Source organism: Tachysurus vachellii, chromosome 12 (assembly GCF_030014155.1).
Source record: "Tachysurus vachellii isolate PV-2020 chromosome 12, HZAU_Pvac_v1, whole genome shotgun sequence".
Taxonomy (NCBI): Eukaryota; Metazoa; Chordata; class Actinopteri; order Siluriformes; family Bagridae; genus Tachysurus; species Tachysurus vachellii.
In genome coordinates this window covers 10,152,719-10,173,063 of record NC_083471.1, presented here as the reverse complement: position 1 = coordinate 10,173,063, position 20,345 = coordinate 10,152,719, and the positions used below count along the sequence as shown (strand labels likewise).

Below are 20,345 nucleotides of genomic sequence, written 5' to 3'. Positions count from 1 at the left end.
ATAAATGGAAAAGAAATTATTTAAAGTGACAACCTATACTGAGAGAGTTTTTATGGAGGTCTCCCAGTGTCTGTAGGTTTCATTTGTGTTCTTTGGTTTTATTCTCGTTTTCAGTATATTTGATAAACCTGTTCTGTTCTGCAGTCTTTTTCAGATACAATCACTAGACTCACACCACGTCTCTATCACAATTTAACGGGAAAAGATCCTGACTCTGTTCCTCTGCCATGGCTGTATGTAGTTAATATGTATATGCATGACAACCATCAGCTTCTCTACACTTTATTTTCCCAAAACACAGATGTGGTCACTGCTGGGGAAGCAACTGAGGTAAGATTTATTTTTGTTTGAGTATAATTTTTGCCATTCAGAAGTCACTCCTCATCAAAAGAACATAATCATATACACTTGATACCAGTACTGAATATATATACTAATATATTTTTATTTTGAAGGCACTCAGTCAGGTTCTTCAGGGCCTTCAGCCAAAAGAAAATGAGCTGAAAGATTTTGTCAGCTGCCAGGAGTGGCTAAAGAAAGTGAAGTCCCTGTCTGTGACTGTTGACTTGATACTTTCAGAGGACTCACCGGTATCATGTCATGCTGAAAATGCAGATATGCTAATCACAAAAATCAGGTAGGTTCTGACATTCATTTAATACTTAAAGACAAATTAAAGACATATTAACAGGGGTTTTACTTACAGGACATTTACGATCTCTCTCTCTGTTAACCAGTTATATGATATTACAAAAACTGGCACTGGGATCATATTCAGATTTAAGGGTCTGCAGTCAGGATTTAATAGAGAAATTACAAACATCATTATTCAGATCTCAGACTAACTCCAGACTTATTTATGAGCTGATGTTCTGGATAGCATGCTACTTTACATAGAATAATGAATAATGTTTTATTTTCATCTATGAAAATTGCTTGTGAAAACCCAGGGCTCAAGTCAACTTTCTTCAGTCAGTATTAATAGAAGTAATTAGAATAGCATCATGTGATAAGTTCATGGTGTGAGGACTGTACCATTTGACCCATTAAATAAAACTAAAAGTTACACCATAAGCAACACCGTGAAATATCAAGTTGCATAATACTGAAGTTACAGACATTTATGGCACACAAAAAAAACAGCCCACTGAAACCTGTTTCATATTTCAGACTTATTTGGCAAAGTAGCTGGATAATCTATCTACTGATGGACCACCTCCTACAAAATGAGCAGGAAATGGAAAAAAAATTGCTGACCATTCTTGTAAGAAATCTGTTGTTTGCATGGAAGGTATGTCAATTCTTTTCCATTCTTTAAGTTCAATAAATCATTATGCATTATTAATGATCATCCTGTAAATAACCCTCAATGTTTTATTTGTGCAGAAACTAAACTCAGAAGAAGGGAAACAGATGGAATTTGTGATTGATCAAGTCATCCTGACTCTGGCTAAATGTAGCAAGAATGCTTGTAATGTGTTTAAGTGAGTCTGTCAGATGAGAACAACAACAAACGTTTCACTTTAACACACACAAACATTGACAACTGATATCAGTATAATGATGAGTAATGTGTATGTGCAGCTAAATATCTTAAATAACTATTGAGTCTGTACTGTATCGATCTTCACATTTAGCCATTTATATGTTTGAATTTATCAACTTTTTTACTGAGGTGTCAGTTTATAAGCATGTTGCATCAGCATGGCATCCACTGGTCCATGTTACAAGGAATTAAAGTGATTATACATCAATCAGCCTTAACATTAATACCACAGATTCACTGGTTGTAGTGAGGAACACTGATGATTTTGTTACAGTGTCACCTGTCAGGGTCTGATACATTAGACAGCAAGTGAAAAGACAGTTCTTGAAGTCGATGTGTTGGAAGCAGGAAAAATTAGTATGTGTATGAATCTGAGTGACTTTATCATGGGCCAGACTGTGATTTGTAGTCGTTTGGGTCAGAGATTCTCCTAAACAGCAGGTGCTGTGGAATGTTAATGATACCTTAGGGTTAGAAGCAAAATGCTCCTAAAAAATACAACCTGTGAACCAGTGTCAGGGTCATGGTCACCTAAGGCTTATTGATGTGTGTGTAGTGAAGGCCAGTTCATCTGGTCTGATCCCACATTAAAGCATCTGTAGCACAAACTGGTGGCTGGTGGCTCTGATAGAAAGGTAATTTACACAGTTCATTACAGCTCACTGAGTATGGAGCTATCAGAGTAACCATGCTGTTTCCTGTTCACCACCCAATGTTCTGCCCAGAAACCTTGAGTCCTGGAGTTCAAGGCTTCTTTCGGCAGGATGTTGCTCACTGACACACTTCATAAACCACTCAGGGACAGTTTGAAGAACAATCTTAATTTGATCCAGCATCTGTTGGATGTGCCCAACAAACAAGTTCAAGATAAGTCCAAAAGAATCTGCTGCTAAAGTCTTAGTCTCAGATACCACAGCACACCATCAGAGGTCTGTGGAGTCCATGCCTCAATGACTCAGAGCTTTTTGGACTCAAAATGGAACTGTACAATAGGCAGGTGGTTTAAATGTTATGGCTGATCAGTGTATAAACAATAAAAACAGTAAAAAACAATTCAGTGTATAATAATTTTTTTTCTCCACAAATTTTCAGCTTTTACTGAATTATGTAACATTAAGTTTGAGAGAACTTCAAAAACTTAAAGAACGACAGGTTATTAAATGTCAATAATCGCCTCAGTGGCTGACCAGTGTTCATTGTACAATAGACAACTGACGGTTGTAAGAGGTCACTTGTAAACATATATAATAATTAAAGGTTAGACAGCTACTGTAAAACTTTTATTCTCTTGTGTCAGAGTCGTATGTGGCTACTGTGATAAAGACTTCACTGAGGAAAACACAGCTGAGGTGGAATGTGGACACATGTTTCACATATCTTGTTTAAAGGAACATGAAGACTCACAGTGTAGGAAGTGCAAAACACCGATCAGTCAAGACTACAAACCTTGTGGAGTTGTGGCCAAGTAAGAACATCTCAATTTACTGTTTATCATTTTATTCTTGCAGACAGAAATTCAAAAATTCTAACTTTTAGAAACTTCTGAGTGTACATTTCTTTTTTTCCCATTTTACCAGAGACACCTTTCTAAAAGTGAACCGATTTAGAAGAAAGTGCAATTCCTTCTTCGTGGAGTTCATGTGGAACTTTATCAGTAGCAAAGAGCAGCTGACTGACAACGTATTGAACAAACTCATGGACTATGTAAGATGTAGCCCATCTACAGAAGGTAATGATTTTTGACAAAAAACTACCTGCAGTAGTGAAAATGGTCTTCAGATTTATGCTCTATAAAGAAAATAAATAAATAAACAGTATTAAAATGAAATAAGAATGCATAACCTTAATGTATAAGATTGTTTCTTCTTAAGTGATATGAACATATTTTCATAGCTACAAGTGGGAGGTCCACGTTACAGCAGTACATGAACCCAGACCCGGCTGTCCAGTCTCTTATACTCAAGATCTTACTGAAATGCGGGTATTGTGTTCATTTAGATCTCTGCTCTTAGAAATGTTGATGTCCAGCATTAGAGAGTAAAAAGTAAAATGTGATGCAGTGGATCTAATAATTGGGAATACTGACCTCTAATGTAATGGCAGTGGTTTTCTTGCAGTGTATGTTTAAGAGAATATACAGTGGGGCAAAAAAGTACAGTGATACCTCGAGATACGAGTGCTTTGACATACGAATTTTTTGAGATACGAGCTGTGATTCGACTATATTTTTGGCTTGAGATACGAGCAAATTTTTGAGATACGATCATCCGAGCCGCCGCCGCCGAAACAAAGGTCCCCAACAACCACGTGTGCTCTGTTTCCCCCGCCTCAGCTTCCCGCGTCTCACTCGGTTAAAGCCGCCTTTCCACTGCACACAACAAACGACGGCCGATAAACAGGAAGTCATTCATTTCCTATGGAGAGTCACAAAGGCTCTGCGTGAGGTGCCGACCATCTGCGGATCCGTAATTTTCGGATCCGTTTTAAGTGTTGGATCCGTTAAAAAATTTGAACTTGTGCGACTACATCCGATATGCCGACCGGACAGGTTTTTATTAAAACGACCGGCAGATGTTAGTGAGGAAAGAGTGACACAAAGGGCAAAAACAAGTGAAGAGAAAAGCGATGAAGAAAATTAAGCAAAATTAATGTAAAGAAAACAGACATTGTAGCAATTAAGTTCAGTTAAGTTAAGAGAAATCAAGCATCGAGTTAGTTCTGGCAGGCCACGTCGTCAAGCGTGCATCAGCTGTTAATCAGCCGTCCACGACGCGCACCAATCCGGTTACTACATCCATATTACCCGACCATTTAAATTCCCATTCATAGAGCCGCTCAAGCGCTTCGCTGCTGCTGCAATTTAAACTCCCTCCTCCAACCCCGCCTCCACCATGCTGGAACCCGTGTTCGTTGTACCAGTTTACGTCATAAATCTCCACATATTTTTCTCTCTCTCTCCCTCTCTCTCTCTCTAATTATTTAATTATTTATTTATCCATTTATTCATTTATTATTTTCCTTTCCTATTTTTAACTCTATGCACGATTAATGGTTCTGTTATACGGGGGTCTATTCTATTTTCTAGTTGCTGCTCTCCCTGCTCTAAATGAAGTTTAGTTAAGTTCCATTTAAGTGGAAAGTAGCATTAAGTGTACAGTATCGAGTAAGTGAACGAAAGTGAAAGTGTAACTCCTCCTAACACCTCCACCTGTTTACTCCTCGATCAACACCTTCGTGCTCATCTTCCGTAAACATTCTCTTTTATTACTGTATGTTTTTATACAATATTTGTCATTTATAAATACATGCACTGTACATTTTTCATATTCAAAACCCATAAACAAAACAACTGGAGTGGAATTTTGCGAGCTGGAACGGATTAATGGGATTTCAATTCATTTAAATGGGGAAAATTGCTTTGAGATACGAGCAATTTGAGATACAAGCAATGTCACAGAACGAATTAAACTCGTATCTCGAGGTATCACTGTATTTAGTCAGCCACCAATTGTGTAAGTTCTCCCACTTAAAAAGATGAGAGACAGAATTCAACTATGAGAGACAGAATGGGGGAAAGAATCCAGGAAATCACATTGTAGTATTTTTAATGAATTAATTGGTAAATTCCTCAGTAAAATTTGGTCAACTACAAAAAAGATTTCTGGCTCTCACAGACCTGTAACTTCTTCTTTAAGAGGCTCCTCTGTCCTCCACTCGTTACCTGTATTAATGGCACCTGTTTGAACTCATTATCAGTATAAAAGACATCTGTCCACAACCTCAAACAGTCAGACTCCAAACTCCTCTATGGCCAAGACCAAAGAGCTGTCAAAGGACACCAGAAACAAAATTATAGACCTGCACCAGAATGGGAAGACTGAATCTGCAATAGGTAAGCAGCTTGGTGTGAAGAAAGCAACTGTGGGAGCAGTTATTAGAAAATGGAAGACATACAAGACCATTGATAATCTCCCTCAATCTGGGGCTCCACGCAAGATCTCACCCTGTGGGGTCAAAATGATCACAAGAACGGTGAGAAAAATCCCAGAACCACATGGGGGGACCTAGTGAATGACCTGCAGAGAGCTGGGACCAAAGTAACAAAGGCTACCATCAGTAACACACTACGCCGCCAGGGACTCAATCCGGCAGTGCCAGAAGTGTCCCCCTGCTTAAGCCAGTATATGTCTGGGCCCGTCTGAAGTTTGCTAGGGAGCATTTGGATGATCCAGAAGAGGATTGGGAGAATGTCATATGGTCAGATGAATCCAAAATAGAACTTTTTAGTAAAAACTCAACTTGTCGTGTTTGGAGGAGAAAGAATGCTGAGTTGCATCCAAAGGACACCATACCTACTGTGAAGCAATGGGGTGGAAACATCATGCTTTGGGGCTGTTTTTCTGCAAAGGGACCAGGACGACTGATTCATGTAAAGGGAAGAAGGAATGGGGCCATGTATTGTGAGATTTTGAGTGAAAACCTCCTTCCATCAGCAAGGGCATTGAAGATGAAACGTGGCTGGGTCTTTCAGCGTGACAATAATCCCAAACACACTGCCCTGTCTCCAGATCTCAACCCCATAGAAAATGTTTGGAGGGAGTTGAAAATCTGTGTTGCCCAGCGACAGCCCCAAAACATCACTGCTCTAGAGGAGAACTGCATGGAGGAATTGGCCAAACTACCAGCAACAGTGTGTAAAAACCTTGTGGAGACTTACAGGAAACGTTTGACCTCTGTCATTACCAACAAAGGGTATATAACAAATATTGAGATGAACTTTTGTTATTGACCAAATACTTATTTTCCACCATAATTTGCAAATAAATTCTTTTAAAATCAGACAATGATTTTCTGAATTTTTTTTATTTTGTCTCTCATAGTTGAAGTGTACCTATGATGTAAATTACAGGCCACTCTCATCTTTTTAAGTGGGAAAACTTGCATAATTGGTGGCTGACTAAATACTTTTTTGCCCCACTGTATTAAGCAATACCAATATAATGTTCTCACTTCTGACCAATCAGAATCTAGAATTTGTTAGCATTGTGATATTTGTATCATCATACTATTTTATTTAACTGAAATCACCTAATCAGCTAAAATTGAGAGCTGGTGTTTGTTTTTTTTTGGGCAGAATGGAGGAAACAGCACCTCAGCTCCAGAGGTTCATTGACGAGGCTGTGAAATCAAATGAGAGGAACGCTGATGAAATCTACTTCATGGTGGTGCGCAGCATCGAGGTCAGCACTGTCTCTCCTATTACTAATTATAATACATTACAGTATAATATAATACTCTTCTAGCAGCTTTTATACATCAGATTTATTTGTGTAAAGAGCATGTAGGAAGGTCAAGAGCATTAGTGAAACCAACATAGCAAATATAAACACACAAACGACAATGTTCATGGAAGTAAAACAAATCCTGTTATCACCCCACTAATGCAGCACATAGAATAGCACTTGATCCAACACATCATGTCATTTTACAATGGCCATGCATCAGTGTGAAACATCCAAACAACAACATTGAAAAAGCTTAGATTTATTCATCTGTTTTATAAACTGTACTTATTAAAATGTTCTGCAGGATCACATCCACTTTTCCAGTCAAAGATGTCTCATAAACAACGCAGTCAAATGTCTTGGTACCTGTGTGTTTATCGAGTCTGACCACAACATGAATTCTGAGGATCTATACACCATCGCGAAACTGCGGTTTGCCATCACGGTTGCATCTGAGGCCATCAGGATTGTACTGTGTGAAGGTCCTTCAAAATATTTACTTTAAGAATACAAACTCTGTATGTTCTTTTTAATGTGACTTTTTCTGTCCTTGCACACATTGGAATGGAGGTGATATTTGGGTTTAGTTTTTGGCCTACTAGTTACTTAGTTCCAGTTACTTTGACATTCTTATTCACAACCACATTGCAATTATAACATGTGTGTATGAGCAGCTCCACACACACACGAGAAGTTCAGGGATTAAGAATTGTTAGTGGTGATGGCTTCACTGGACCACGCTTCCCAGAATCCATGTCTGTAGAATCCATGTCTGTATACATTACAGCAGCATGAAATACTTTTCTTCACATATCCCAGTTTCGGGAGTTTAGGTCAGGGTGCAGGGTCAGCTATGATACAGCGCCCTGGAGCAGGGAGTGTTAAGGGCCTTGCTCAAGGGCCCAACAGTGGCAGTTTATCAGTGCAGGGGCTGGAACCACAACCTTCTGATTAACAACCCATAGCCTTAACCATTGGAGCCACCATGGGACTGAAGAAAAATGACAGAAGACCAAAAGGCAGGGTATAAAGATAAAGAAATAAAGATGACACACTCCATCAACTGAACATATGGTGAAGACTTAGGTGTATGTGCAAAGAACACACATAAGCCCATGTAGAAAATGCTTAAGGCTGAAATATGAGAAAAACATGAAAGGCAAACCTCATGAATGAACAAAAAGATAACTTTTATCATAGTCATGGAAACATATTAATAAACAAACTCCACAGTGTGATATTTCAGCTTTTATAGCTTTTATAAATTTTAATACATTTAATAAAAAGGAGTGTACAGTGAAGAAAGAAAGAAACAAAGGGCCTTTTTACACCTGGTCACTTCATGTGTTTTCTCTGATCCGATAGCTATCTGATTTGTTAAAACTGTTCCATTTACATTAGGCCACATAAATGCGTCTTGGCGAATCGGATATCAATCTGATCTTTCTACTCCCGCCCAAAATGCAAATATATTTTACCTCATTTCCGGGGTAATTGAAATGGAACACGCTTTGGTGTATACGGTTGCTACAAAAAACAGCATTTACTGTTTGCTGCATTTTCGCTGGCGGCAGCAGTGCGGTTTAAGACCCAACGAGACACCTGGGTGAAAGATCGGAGCCAGAACTGGTTCGAAAACATATTTGTTTCTGGTACGATGCACGACTCGCGAGTCACTTGCGAGTGACGTACTTCCGTTTGGGAGGATTATAGCTCTGACGTATGTGGTTTGAAGAACCACATTCATTTACACCTGTCCAGTTTCATCTGAAATGTGTCCCAGACCACCTCCTGAAGGGGTTTGAGCGATCGGATTTATATCCGTCTCAAAACCGTTTCAGAGGGCATTTACACCTGGTCTTTTTACGATCGGATAGCTATCGGATCACAGAAAACACATGAAGTGACCAGGTGTAAAAACCCCCAAAGAAACAAAGGAAATAACAAAAGGCTTCAACAACAAAAAGTACAATAGAGACAGGTTGCTGAATACTTTCTTAATGCACTGTAACTTTTGTACACTCTTCTTTTTAAACTCTTAAGCTCAAGGCACACACATTAACTTTCATTAGCACTACAACATCATCCTCCACATTTTAAAGTTCCTTCTATCTATTTTCACCCTATTTCAGAAGTAGCTTTTAGAGACTGGAAACAACTAATTCAATATATAGTGACAGACAAACCATAAAGTTTCTGTAATCCAATAGAGATGTACACTTTTTAGGGCAATTAGAGACTTTTATTTTGAAATAATTACAGTAGAAAATAAACAATAGTGTTGTTTTACAGGAACTTTACCCAGGCATAACCATGTGGTTGTGTTTACTTTTAAAACTTTTTTGAGGGTTAATGGAAAACCCCTGTTAACCCCAATTTCTGTGTTTATTCTTTAGAGGTCACAGATGATGCTGAAGAGTGCAGACATCTCCTACAACGCTTGAAACAGCTTTTGTCTGACACGGACAACCCGTGGGTACAGATATTCCTTTTACGCAACATCTGTGAGATGCATGGATTCAGCCTGGTCCATCAACTGGGACAGAGTGAGAGGTTTCAGTGGACTATACCGAGTCGGGTGTTAGAAGAACAGGTAAAAATCTGCACACTCTTCTCCAGAAATTCATCAGACGTGAAGTTGGGAATGAATGTTATGAAGGAACACATGAACAGCATACACAACATACATTTTTGTCTTTCAGTCATGAATTTTAATTGAATGTAAGTTTATTTTTGAATTTTATATTTGCACTTTCTATATTTTTACTGTAAAGCTGTAATTTTATTCTCAATGTAACAATTCAGCAGGACTCTACACGAGCAGTGGATCAGTTCCTGATGTATGGACAAATGTATGAGAAGATAGTCGTAGACTCGTTCAGAGCTTTAGAAGAGCCTTCACATGAGATTGCACAGGTTCTGTACATGGACTTAAATAATATTAGTAATTATAGTAATAATCAGAATTATTAGTTTTGTTTCTATTGTTTGTGTAGAAAATAATTAGTGATGGTTATATTTTAGTGTATATGTGCTGATGTGCTGTTTGAAAATAACTGGACTATATACATCATGATGTATTTGATTTACCAGGAGTTTGAAGGCAGCGCATGTTTCCGGGTGTGTATGGCGTTAGCTGCATTCAGGCAGCTCACACAGAACACAGCTTCAGCCGACAGTACAGGCTCTCTGGTGAGAATTGTTCATACACTTAGAATTCTTTACTTACTTACATCAGTGCATGATGATTGACTACAGAGTCTTCTGCCATGACTCTGCCATGTAATATCCAGATGTTTAATCATTGTTAGTATTAACATGATAATTATATTTCTAAACTGGAGTTTCTAATGTCGTTGCATGTCTTTGCTGCATAGTTCAAGCCATTTATAATGTGAATGAAGCACAACATATGAATTTTAGGGAACCTGACTAATGATCTTATTGACTCTACATCACACAAACTCCTCTGTAACTCATTTTAGATCACGAAGATGAAGATGAAGTCAAACACAGACAACAGCTGGGGTCAGCTTGTTAAAATCTCTCAATCAGAGCTTGAGGATTGCAGTCTGTCACAGATTATCTTACACACTGCCCTAGTAGCACACGTTTCTACAGCACCAGAGATGAAACTTCTAAACACTCTGTGCTTCAGTCCAGGAAACTGCAAGGTTGGTACTTTTCAGAGCTAATTTCATCAGTGGTTTGCAGTTGTTTTAAAGTTTTGTGAATAATTACCTGCCAGTGCAAAGTTCAGATTTTGAGATCTTCTACAGTATGTGAGAAAGTGATGATCTTCATACAGTGAGTCCCATCAGTTAGAGAAGACACTGTATTTTTGTTAAAAAAAAAAAGAAAAAAAGCCACACTTTTTAGGCATCAAACAGTGCATCACTGTTTATTGTCTGGATTAACACCAACAAATCTCAAGAGCAGAGTTTGTCATCTCTTACACTAGCTCTTATACCTGAGCACCTTGATCTTTTGAGCTTTAAAAACCAGAGGCATGTTGTAGTGAATTACTAACACTAGAGTTTAGTGACTATAAAGTTAGCAGTCAAATAGAATCCCGAAAGATTCAGCTGGGTTATTTACAGTAAATATAAGGGTTAAAATGCCTAGAAAATAACCATCTGACCAAAACCATCAAGGCTCAAGAGAATAATACATTAAGGCAAAAATACATTTAAAAATATTCAATATAAATTCAAATAAATTAATTAAAATAATATGATTTAATGTATAAGTCTTCTTTCCCAAAAATGTCAGACAGACAGAGAAACAGAAATACACATTCCTACAATATCCAGTCTAGCTAATATTGGGGTTCGAGGATGTAAGCAGTGATTGCACAGTGTGGTTCTGGTGGAATGGAACAGCAGTGAGGAATACAGCTTGCTCGAAACACTTCTGTAAAGCCTACATTGATAATGTTTCCTTTTCTCTTCAAACATACACTTTTCTGTTGTACAGGATTCCTTCATCCCAACTATGCCTAACTCAATAAATGAAATAAAAGACTGGATTAAAAACTTTAAATCCGAAGCTCCATCAGAAAATCTGAAGATATGGGGTAAGATTTTTATCTGCTTTAATTGATGTATCTAAAACAATATTACTGACAAAAGCATTACTTCTCTTTATAAAGTGCACACTACACTATGTTTATAATGTGTGTCTGATGCCCCTTTATGGAGCGGTAGCTGTATAATGGGCAGTCAGAAGTGATTAGCATTTCAATGTGAGGTGCTATGTGAGGTCCAATTTTTCCTCATTTTTAAGTCATTGAATTTTGTTTGTATTTTAATGGAATCAGTGCCCAACCAAGCCCCCAGTCTTCTCACTATTTAAGCTGATTTTGGACTTCAAGGGTGTTTATTGTCTCTATTTCCCGCATCACAACTCAATGCTCCACATGTTCACAGTAAATTTTCTTTTTCCTTTTGTGAATGAATTTTCTTTCTCTCCAGTGTGTGTTTGTGGAGAACCTGTTTTAATTGGCAATGTGAGTATCGACTTCATCTCTCAAATACTGCTTTTGAAATTTGCTCATATTTCATCTTGTACTGTAATAACACCATGAATTATTGTTTGCTTTTAACCTAGTGTGGGAGACCATATGTAACATCAGAGTGTGCAAACTGTGGCAGTAAAGTTGGTGGTGAGAGACACGAACCAGTAGAAGGTTTCACAGAGTTCAGGTAAATGTTAAAAGCATGAATATAAAGAGCTTTAGTTTGCAGTATTCAGCTTAATACCAGAATTGATCCAAAACACCCATGATGTTTACCTAATGCCATGCGCCAAATGCTTTTTAACAACAACTTTCTTTATGAAAACTAAGAATTAAAAAACATTTGCATTTTATTAGTGATTGCATCTGGTGATTTTAGTAATTTTATCATTTTTATTTGGTTTAATTAAAAGGGCTTTTTTTGTTGAAATAAGTAATGTACAGGGCAGCGGAAAAGGTCACAACCTCGGTGATCCTAGCAGACGGAAGGAGCAGGTTGGAGAGAGGAGTCTTTATGGTGCTAACCTCCACTTGGTGCGAGCTTTAATCCACTCCTCCATGATCTGGGGTACGACTGAACACACTGAGGTATGTTCCAAATTAAAATAAAAATAAGTATACCACTGTTCTAAAAAAAAAAAAATGTTCTACAAAATAACCAAGGTGCCAGCAAATATTTAAGTTGTAATCAAATGATTATTAGAGGGTTAAGGATTAGCTGTTTTACCATTTAGCAAATGTGTAATGGTTAATTTAGTAGTGCTGGTGGTTTTAACAGATGTTGAACTGTGTGATGTTCCTGTGTTGGTGTTGTTCAGGATGTTCAGAATCTCACTGAGATGCCACAAGGAGCATCAGATATCAGGAAGCACCTCTTTGACCACCTTCAGAAGGACATTGAGCTGCTCGCCCAAGCTTTAGGAAAGAGTGAGCAAGATGCTGAGATGACCGTCCACTTGTTTCTGAGGTTCATCTTGGAGAGCTCCTCTGGTAATAATTCTCCTGTTTCTCTGCTCTCCATTCATTTTTAATGGTCATAACTGTTGCTTCAGTGCCCATTAGTAGAAGTCTCCATCTCTACACTGCAGGAGGACTATAGTAATTTATAATATTATTGGTAATGAGTTAGTAAATCAGAAGTATCAGTGTTGAGAAGAAACTTTGAGATGAACCAGACTTCATAGAAACTATACACTGGCAGACTGAAGCTCAGCTGAGACCTGGTTATTCATTAGAGAACAGACCACTGAATTTTGACAAATAAAAAGGTTTCTTCGTAACAAAATAAAGACTGAAGAAGGGTTTCTGGCTGTCCCAGGCTGTAATATTATAACATAACAAATTCCTGACATGGTGGATTTTAGTAGTGCTTATGATATCCAACACAGACAGTGTATCTCCATATAAAGCTAATACAATCCAAATAGGGTGTTTCTAATCTCAGTATTTGAAAGGACAAAAACTTGTAACTGTGTGCTGCTCTCATTCAGAGCCGAACCTTCAGATCCAAATAACAGACAGTGAGGAAAAACGGGAAGAATGGGAGAAAGTCATTCACCAAAGACTTCAGGCCTTCTTTCAGGTAAAATTTCACTTTCACTTCGAGTCCAAGACTGAACTTAGTTTTCTTTTTTACCAGATGGTTATCAGAGTGCTTTTTTATTTTTATTTACAAACCCTTTATGATAAATAATATTATTGCAATTGAACAATCTTTTGATTTGAATCTTAATATAATTTGTGATGTTTCTGAAGAATTTTGAGGCACAACTATTGGAGGTTCAGAGTAATATGCTGAAGTTGGCTGGCCTGGGTACTTTGGAAAAGATGATCTACAGTAAGGAGCCAACACTAACGGACCTGCCTACCTCTGGAGTGTTCAACCTTCCGATCATGTGGAGCTTCACACAGAGGATGACCATCCAGCGCTTCGGTCACTTAATTGAGCAGGAAGATGAAAGGAAAAATGTTCCTCTTCTCTCAGAACTCCTAAAAAGTGTACGAGTTTTATGATTATAGTGATTATAAAATGTTCACACATCTTTCATACAACTCTGTATATGTAGAGAAAGTAGCTGATCATTACTCTGATGCAGCTGTGGCTCAAATAATAAAGGAATACACCCTGCAGTCTATTGCAGAGAAGATTGAACACCACATGAGTCATTTATATTTATTTTTGTATTTACAGCATGTTCACATTGGACACATCAGATATCTCCCTCAGGTTTTGAGCCTTCAGCAGAAACTGATGTGCTATTTTGTGAATCTGGATCTGCAGTGTTACAATAATGTGCCTATTAACACCTTCAGGAAGGAGAATGTGGCAGGTGAGATGGATGTAAACTGATGTGGATTGTCTTTGATATATACACACAATGGGGCAAGAATCTGCTGTTAACATACTTTTATAAAACATTTTACATGTAATGAAGAGAATTGTAGAGAGTGATTTATTTAGGTTTGTTATTAGTAATTACTGTTGTACTGTTTTTGTCTTTTTTTTCTACTGTAGATCATGAACAACAGGACTTCAGCGAAAGTGCTGAAATTATGAAGCTGTTATGGAAACATTTAAAGTCAATTAATTGTAAGATTTTATTTTATTTTATTTTTTTTATCTTTGCACCACTGTAAGAGTAAATCTCTGAAATCGGTCCAGCTGTGTTGTATACGTGTATACACCGGCTAGAAAATGACCTGAGATTGTGTTAAATCATCATGACAAATTGTTTTTTTAGACCCACAGGTAACAGCCGAGCTGAAGGAAAAAGATGACTTGACGATCCTGGACCTCCTACCAACGGAAGGCTCCGTGTCTCAGATTATAACAAAGTACCTCGTACAGATGCAGAACAAGTTCATAGAAAAGACCAACCCTACAGCAGACAGGTACACTGTTACATCTGCACTGGAACTCAGACACTGTGTGTGTGTAACAGAAAAGGAGTAGGTTCTAGAAGATAATATTTTTGTGCTTTGATGCATTTCACCACTAGGGGTAAATTAAACACCTTATTATAGACCAGTTTAATTAGAATTGTACTGTGATCCAAATCAACCTGCATCTACACAATTAATTTAATTCAAAGCTCTTTTCTGTTTGTTTGAAACAACATTCTAGCCGATTCTTTGTTGTTCTTTCTTTTTTTAAATAAGATTTTAGGTAGTTTGATATTATATTAGTAGTTTGGTATTATAATAGTCATTATTCATCGTCATATTTCATTTCTGTTCAATAATTAAAATTCACTGCTGTCATTATAATTATGAACATGGCCCATTATAATAAATCATGATAATATTTTCCTATTATTATTATTATTATTATTATTATTATTATTATTATTATTATTATTATTATTATTATTATTGTTTCTTTGTTTAAGGGTGATCACTGCTCAGGAGCTCAAGCCTTCCCATGTCATCACTTGTGTTCCTGAGCAAGACTTCCTCACTATTGCCATTTCAAACATCGACCACATGGTGTACGAGGACGGGAAACAGAGCACCAACTATAACTTTCAAACTGTGGAGCGGCAGATAATAGATCGATTCTTCAAAGAGAAACCCATGATCAAAGCCACTGTAAGCTATTTTTTAAGCTCCTTTCAGGCTTCAGAAAATAAGATACAGTGCTGTGTAAAGTTTGATTACCCCACCATAAAGTTACTCAGTTTGCTTCAACATGGATCATTATCATTATTCAGTGTCACCTCCAGCACATGCTGAAAAAACTAGCACAGGAACACATGAGTGTTTTCTGCACCTACACTGAGACAGGTCATCAGGTGTGAATTCATTCTCTAGAACAGCAGCTCTGACAGCTTGGGATTCTCTAGCAAGAACTCATTCACAGGGACGTGGAAGCTACACAAACAGATTAAAAAACATGTTTATTGTAGATATGGTGATGTTTTCTGTGAGGAGATGTTTGTGTATCATGAGTGGTAGGAGTCTCCAGTGTCAACGGAGTGTAAACGGATGTGTTGGTCTTTGATATTGATGTGGAATAATCAGAATAAAGGTTTGGCATATTGTTGAGGTTTAGTTAAAAAGCTGTTTCAGTTATTCAGACTGTAACTGTTTACATTAGACTGTTTTAATAATGTTTTTTTTTTATTTCATCCCATCTCATTTTTCTCCTTCAGACGCTTCCATTATTTAAACACGACACTGGAACAACGCTGCGTGCCTTTTTCAGAACAGTGCAGGACAAGCTGGTATGAAATGATAACTGCTCTACATTAATGTTTCATGTTTTATTATAATAAAGAGAAGCACTATGACAGTCATGTCATTCTTTCTTTATTGTTGTCTCTTGATGAATGTCTCTCAGCATCCTAAACTAAATACTCTGAAAATAAGATTAAGTAACAAAGGACATTTCACAGTAGAAGTGTTTATCTGGCATTTTATTAAAAAAAAGTGGATGATAAAAATCATTATGCTCAAAAACTTTATTTATTTGTTGCCTCTAATAGAAAATAATCATGCTTTTATGATAATTTACGGGGTTTTCTCCAACAGGAACCCTTGAAAACCAACGAAAGGAACTGCATCATGAATGATTTCCGGTTTTTGAATGAGATTTCTGCAGCTCTCTCCACCCTGCGGATTGTTATTGGATTCCTGAAGCTGTCATTTCCTGCACCAGAGCAGAAGCTCATGGCGTACGTAAAGAAAGACCTGAAGCTGGACGACCGAGCACAGTCACTGAACTTGCAGGTGCAGCCCTTTTTTCTACACTTTTTCTACAGTGATTTTTTTCTATGTTAGAAACTTTTTGATAACTTGAATTCTTGTATTTAATGACATAAGTATTACAGTTTCTCTAGGTCTTTATTTATATAGTGCCCTAAACCATATACAATGCCACAAACCATCATTAGCTAGCAGACAGTCGATATGTTGAGCCAGTTGATCTGCTGCCTGGCCTGGCTCTGGATTATCTCGGCTCTACTAAATGACTATAAGTCTGTGTGCTATATTTCATGTTTTACAAGAGTAACAGATATAAATGACATTACTATACATTTACACCGATCAGCTATAACATTAAAACCACCTGCCTGGCATGGACTCCACAAGAGCTCTGAAGGTGTGCTGTGGTATCTGACACCAAGACATTATCAGCAGATCCTTTAAATCCTGTACATTGTAGGGTGGAGCCTCCATGGATCAGACTTGTTTGTCCACTACATCCCATAAATCCTTGATTGGATTGAGATCTGGGGAATTTGGAAGTCACTCTTTCTCATGTTCCTCAAACCATTCCTGAACCATGTTTCCTAAAACCATTCCTGAACTATGAGGACAGTGTCATTAGGGTACACTGTTACCATGAAGGGATGGACAAAGTGCTGCAACAAAGTTTATTTAGGTGGTTTTCAGCAAAACCTAACTGCTCTTCATCCCAGCTGATTCATCCCGGTGTCACGTTCTTGTGGTCGCCCTGTACAACTCACTGATCTCCTCTTCAGACAATCTGCTGTCCTTTTCCTCACACTGCTAATCTGACATGCACATTTTGATGTGTCCTTTATCAAATCAGAAGAATTTGTACATTTTAATCTACACAGGCCCCTCAGGTGCTTGTTCAGTCTTCTGTCATCCTGGCAAGTCTACGTCTGAGTGCAATTTAACCTCTAATGCAGCTGTGTGACTAGTTTTCAACCTTCTGAAGTTCTCCCACAAACACCCCATTGCTGCACTTCACTGGCTCCTCCCCGATGTAAGCCATGCACACACACACACCATCCACATGATGTAAAGAAAATGTGATTCATCAGTCCAGGCCACCTTCTTCTATTTGCACCATGGTCCAGATCTGATGCTCACATGTCCAGTGGTGTACAGAAGACAGCAAGGTCACTCTGATGCTCTGAAGTTACGCAGCTCCATACACAGTGAGCTGTGATACTGTGATCTAACTCCTGTTTATCAGAGACTTCGAAGAATTTGTGCTCCAGTTGGTCCTACATGGGATTGGAGCAGATGAGCTAGCCTCGACTCCACACACACATCAATAAGCATTGGGTGTCCATGACCCTGTCTCTGGTTCATTGACTGTTCTTCCATGGAGACTTTTGGTAGTTTCTCTTCACTGAGTAGCAGAAACACCCTTAAAAATCTGCTGCTTAGGAGAAGCTTTGACCCAGCCGTCTAGACATAACAATGTGGTCCTTGCAAATGTAAAAGATTCCTACACTTGCTGTAACAACAGTGACAGTGTTACTTACTTCACCTATCACTGGTTTTAGTCTTATGGCTGGTCAATGTTTTATTCTGAATTTTATTTAAGAGTTTCAATTTTGTTTCAGGTGCTGAGATCCAGCCAGGTGAAGCACATCCAGGATCTGTGGGAAGCATTATCACTGAGACAGTCATCACTGCTCATCGAGATGAATCAGGTAGAATTAACCATTCACTTTTCGATCATTGTACTGTAGGTGTTTTTTTCTGTGAAGGCTGCATTTCTAAATTATTTTTAGTGTCTGTCCTCATTATGTAGCACTGAATTATTAACTCAAGTAATGTTCAATATTTTTATACTTTAAAGTCATTAGCAGTCAGAACAGCAGTTCTGTAGAATACTAACAGAATACTGTGTATCTATTAGGTATTATCTGAATGTATAAGATTATTTATAAATCTTTATTACTCAACAATAAAACATTATAATCTGAGTTTTCTGAACTTTGCAGAAGATTGTAACTGCTTAATTTGTTTTTAACTTTAGAATCCCTTTATCATGATTGAGGATCGCAGTTTTCATGAGATGTTCACATACAACCAGAATAATAAAAATAAGACAATTCTGGCAAACATCACTAACTTGGACGTCCTCATCACCGAGCTTCACTACGTGATCCTGAACATCAAGCTGAAAGATGTCCGTCCAAACTGGACGTGGGTGTTTTAATTTATTAAATGTTACGCAACACAAGTAGCTGAGAGGAAAGTGCTGAATGTGCAGAACATATTGAACACTAAAGCACCAACATAAAACACACACTGTCCATAAATGAATTAGTGAATATTTATCTGTCACATAACACGCAGGTCACTGAATCAGCCCCAGCCTCACTTCTCCTGTCCTACTTTATTTTACACTAGTCAGTGATGCTGTTGTACTTTGTTTCAAAAAACTCCACAATAAAACATCTGCTTTAAGGCTTAAGATTGTTAGCACAAATATTCTCATGTAGACACCAAAAATTAAACCTCATACATGCTCCAGGAAAAACACTTGGACACTGACTTCATGAGACGTGAACGTAGCTTTTTAATGATTAACAAATGCGGATTTGGAAGTTTTTGATGTATTTGTTGGGTGTAGTCTGTTTCAGGAAACCCTCATAAATCACAAATAATGTTAGCTGAGGTACTGAGTCAGTGCTCTAGGATTAGGATTAGCCGTGTGAGATTTGAGTCAGCAGGCTGGATTTTATTGATCATTTTAATGTGTGATGTTTCTGTCCCCTGCACAGAGTTCTGGAAACATTTGAAGCCTTCCTGGAATACAGAGAGATCAACGAGAAGGCCGTCGACTGTCTGAGGGATCTTAAAGAAATAGAGATGACACACAGCATCGCTCTGTGGAAACTAGCAGTGCAGATCAAGAAAGGGATAAAACATAGTGAATCTGTGTGAAGTGAAGCTGCAGCACACAGGCATCCACATAGTTAATCCACATAAATACTATAAAGCTTCATTTACTTTCTTCAACCTTAACTGTAATCAGAATTTCTTCTCTTTTCTTGCATGTGAATTAGAACACAAACGAATAAGCACGGCATTCTAAATGAACTTCAATTTAATATTAATGCTGTTTGTTATTAAAACTGAGTCAAGTCTTGAAATGCCACATTTGAAAAAAAGTTTCTTTTTAGCTCCTAAGGGGATTTCATTAGGGTTTATTTGTTGAGGATTATCATGAAGGCTTCTAAAAGTTTTAAAAATGTGTGATGGGTACAGTCACTTTAAACTGGATTCCTGTGTTCTTTTTCTAATATGGTTATTATTAATTGGATTATTTCTGTTCTGAAGATCTATGATCTACGTTCTATGATTTCTGGGCAATTAAAACATATAAAGTTCCACTGAGTGATTCAGTTATTTAACTGTTTAGATGTTTAACTGCTATTTAATCTAAACATTCTGAAGCAATGACTTTTACTGGTCTGTGTGTGTGGGGGGGAAATGTAGCAGTTAATTTTCAGTTAACAGACAGAGAGAGAGAGAGAGAGAGAGAGAGAGAGAGATTGAGAGAGAGCTTGAGAGAGACAGGGAGGAAGAGTTTGTGCTTATCAGAGAGAGCAGCAGTCTCAGAGGAATCCTCTTTTTCTCCTTCTCTCATTTCTTTGTCTATTTTGTTCATTTCTGTTTCATTTCAACAATTTCTCATCCTTGGCCTTGTGGGACTCATTATTATTAATACTACGAAACTGTGTGTGTGTGTGTGTGTTTTGAAGAAAAAGGAGAAGTACAATTT

General features: G+C 37.7%; 1 protein-coding gene across 1 annotated transcript in view; it reads left to right on the top strand.

Annotated features, from left to right (window-relative positions):
* Window positions 1-19,953, top strand: part of LOC132855417 (E3 ubiquitin-protein ligase rnf213-alpha-like) — a 68,232-nt gene extending 48,279 nt beyond the window's left edge. Inside the window, exons 42-70 of the mRNA XM_060884348.1 lie at window positions 145-330; window positions 456-637; window positions 1,171-1,291; window positions 1,387-1,484; window positions 2,844-3,011; window positions 3,124-3,275; window positions 3,440-3,527; window positions 6,681-6,786; window positions 7,136-7,313; window positions 9,228-9,424; window positions 9,637-9,747; window positions 9,925-10,023; window positions 10,317-10,505; window positions 11,308-11,407; window positions 11,805-11,839; window positions 11,941-12,035; window positions 12,283-12,436; window positions 12,667-12,838; window positions 13,339-13,430; window positions 13,604-13,846; window positions 14,040-14,178; window positions 14,364-14,438; window positions 14,590-14,740; window positions 15,238-15,436; window positions 16,000-16,071; window positions 16,379-16,576; window positions 18,172-18,261; window positions 18,591-18,760; window positions 19,342-19,953. Coding sequence (XP_060740331.1) covers window positions 145-330; window positions 456-637; window positions 1,171-1,291; window positions 1,387-1,484; window positions 2,844-3,011; window positions 3,124-3,275; window positions 3,440-3,527; window positions 6,681-6,786; window positions 7,136-7,313; window positions 9,228-9,424; window positions 9,637-9,747; window positions 9,925-10,023; window positions 10,317-10,505; window positions 11,308-11,407; window positions 11,805-11,839; window positions 11,941-12,035; window positions 12,283-12,436; window positions 12,667-12,838; window positions 13,339-13,430; window positions 13,604-13,846; window positions 14,040-14,178; window positions 14,364-14,438; window positions 14,590-14,740; window positions 15,238-15,436; window positions 16,000-16,071; window positions 16,379-16,576; window positions 18,172-18,261; window positions 18,591-18,760; window positions 19,342-19,504 — 4,023 coding nt within the window. The 3' untranslated portion in view covers window positions 19,505-19,953. The remainder of the gene's footprint in view (window positions 1-144; window positions 331-455; window positions 638-1,170; window positions 1,292-1,386; window positions 1,485-2,843; window positions 3,012-3,123; window positions 3,276-3,439; window positions 3,528-6,680; window positions 6,787-7,135; window positions 7,314-9,227; window positions 9,425-9,636; window positions 9,748-9,924; window positions 10,024-10,316; window positions 10,506-11,307; window positions 11,408-11,804; window positions 11,840-11,940; window positions 12,036-12,282; window positions 12,437-12,666; window positions 12,839-13,338; window positions 13,431-13,603; window positions 13,847-14,039; window positions 14,179-14,363; window positions 14,439-14,589; window positions 14,741-15,237; window positions 15,437-15,999; window positions 16,072-16,378; window positions 16,577-18,171; window positions 18,262-18,590; window positions 18,761-19,341) is intronic.
* The last annotated feature ends 392 nt before the right edge of the window (window positions 19,954-20,345 follow it).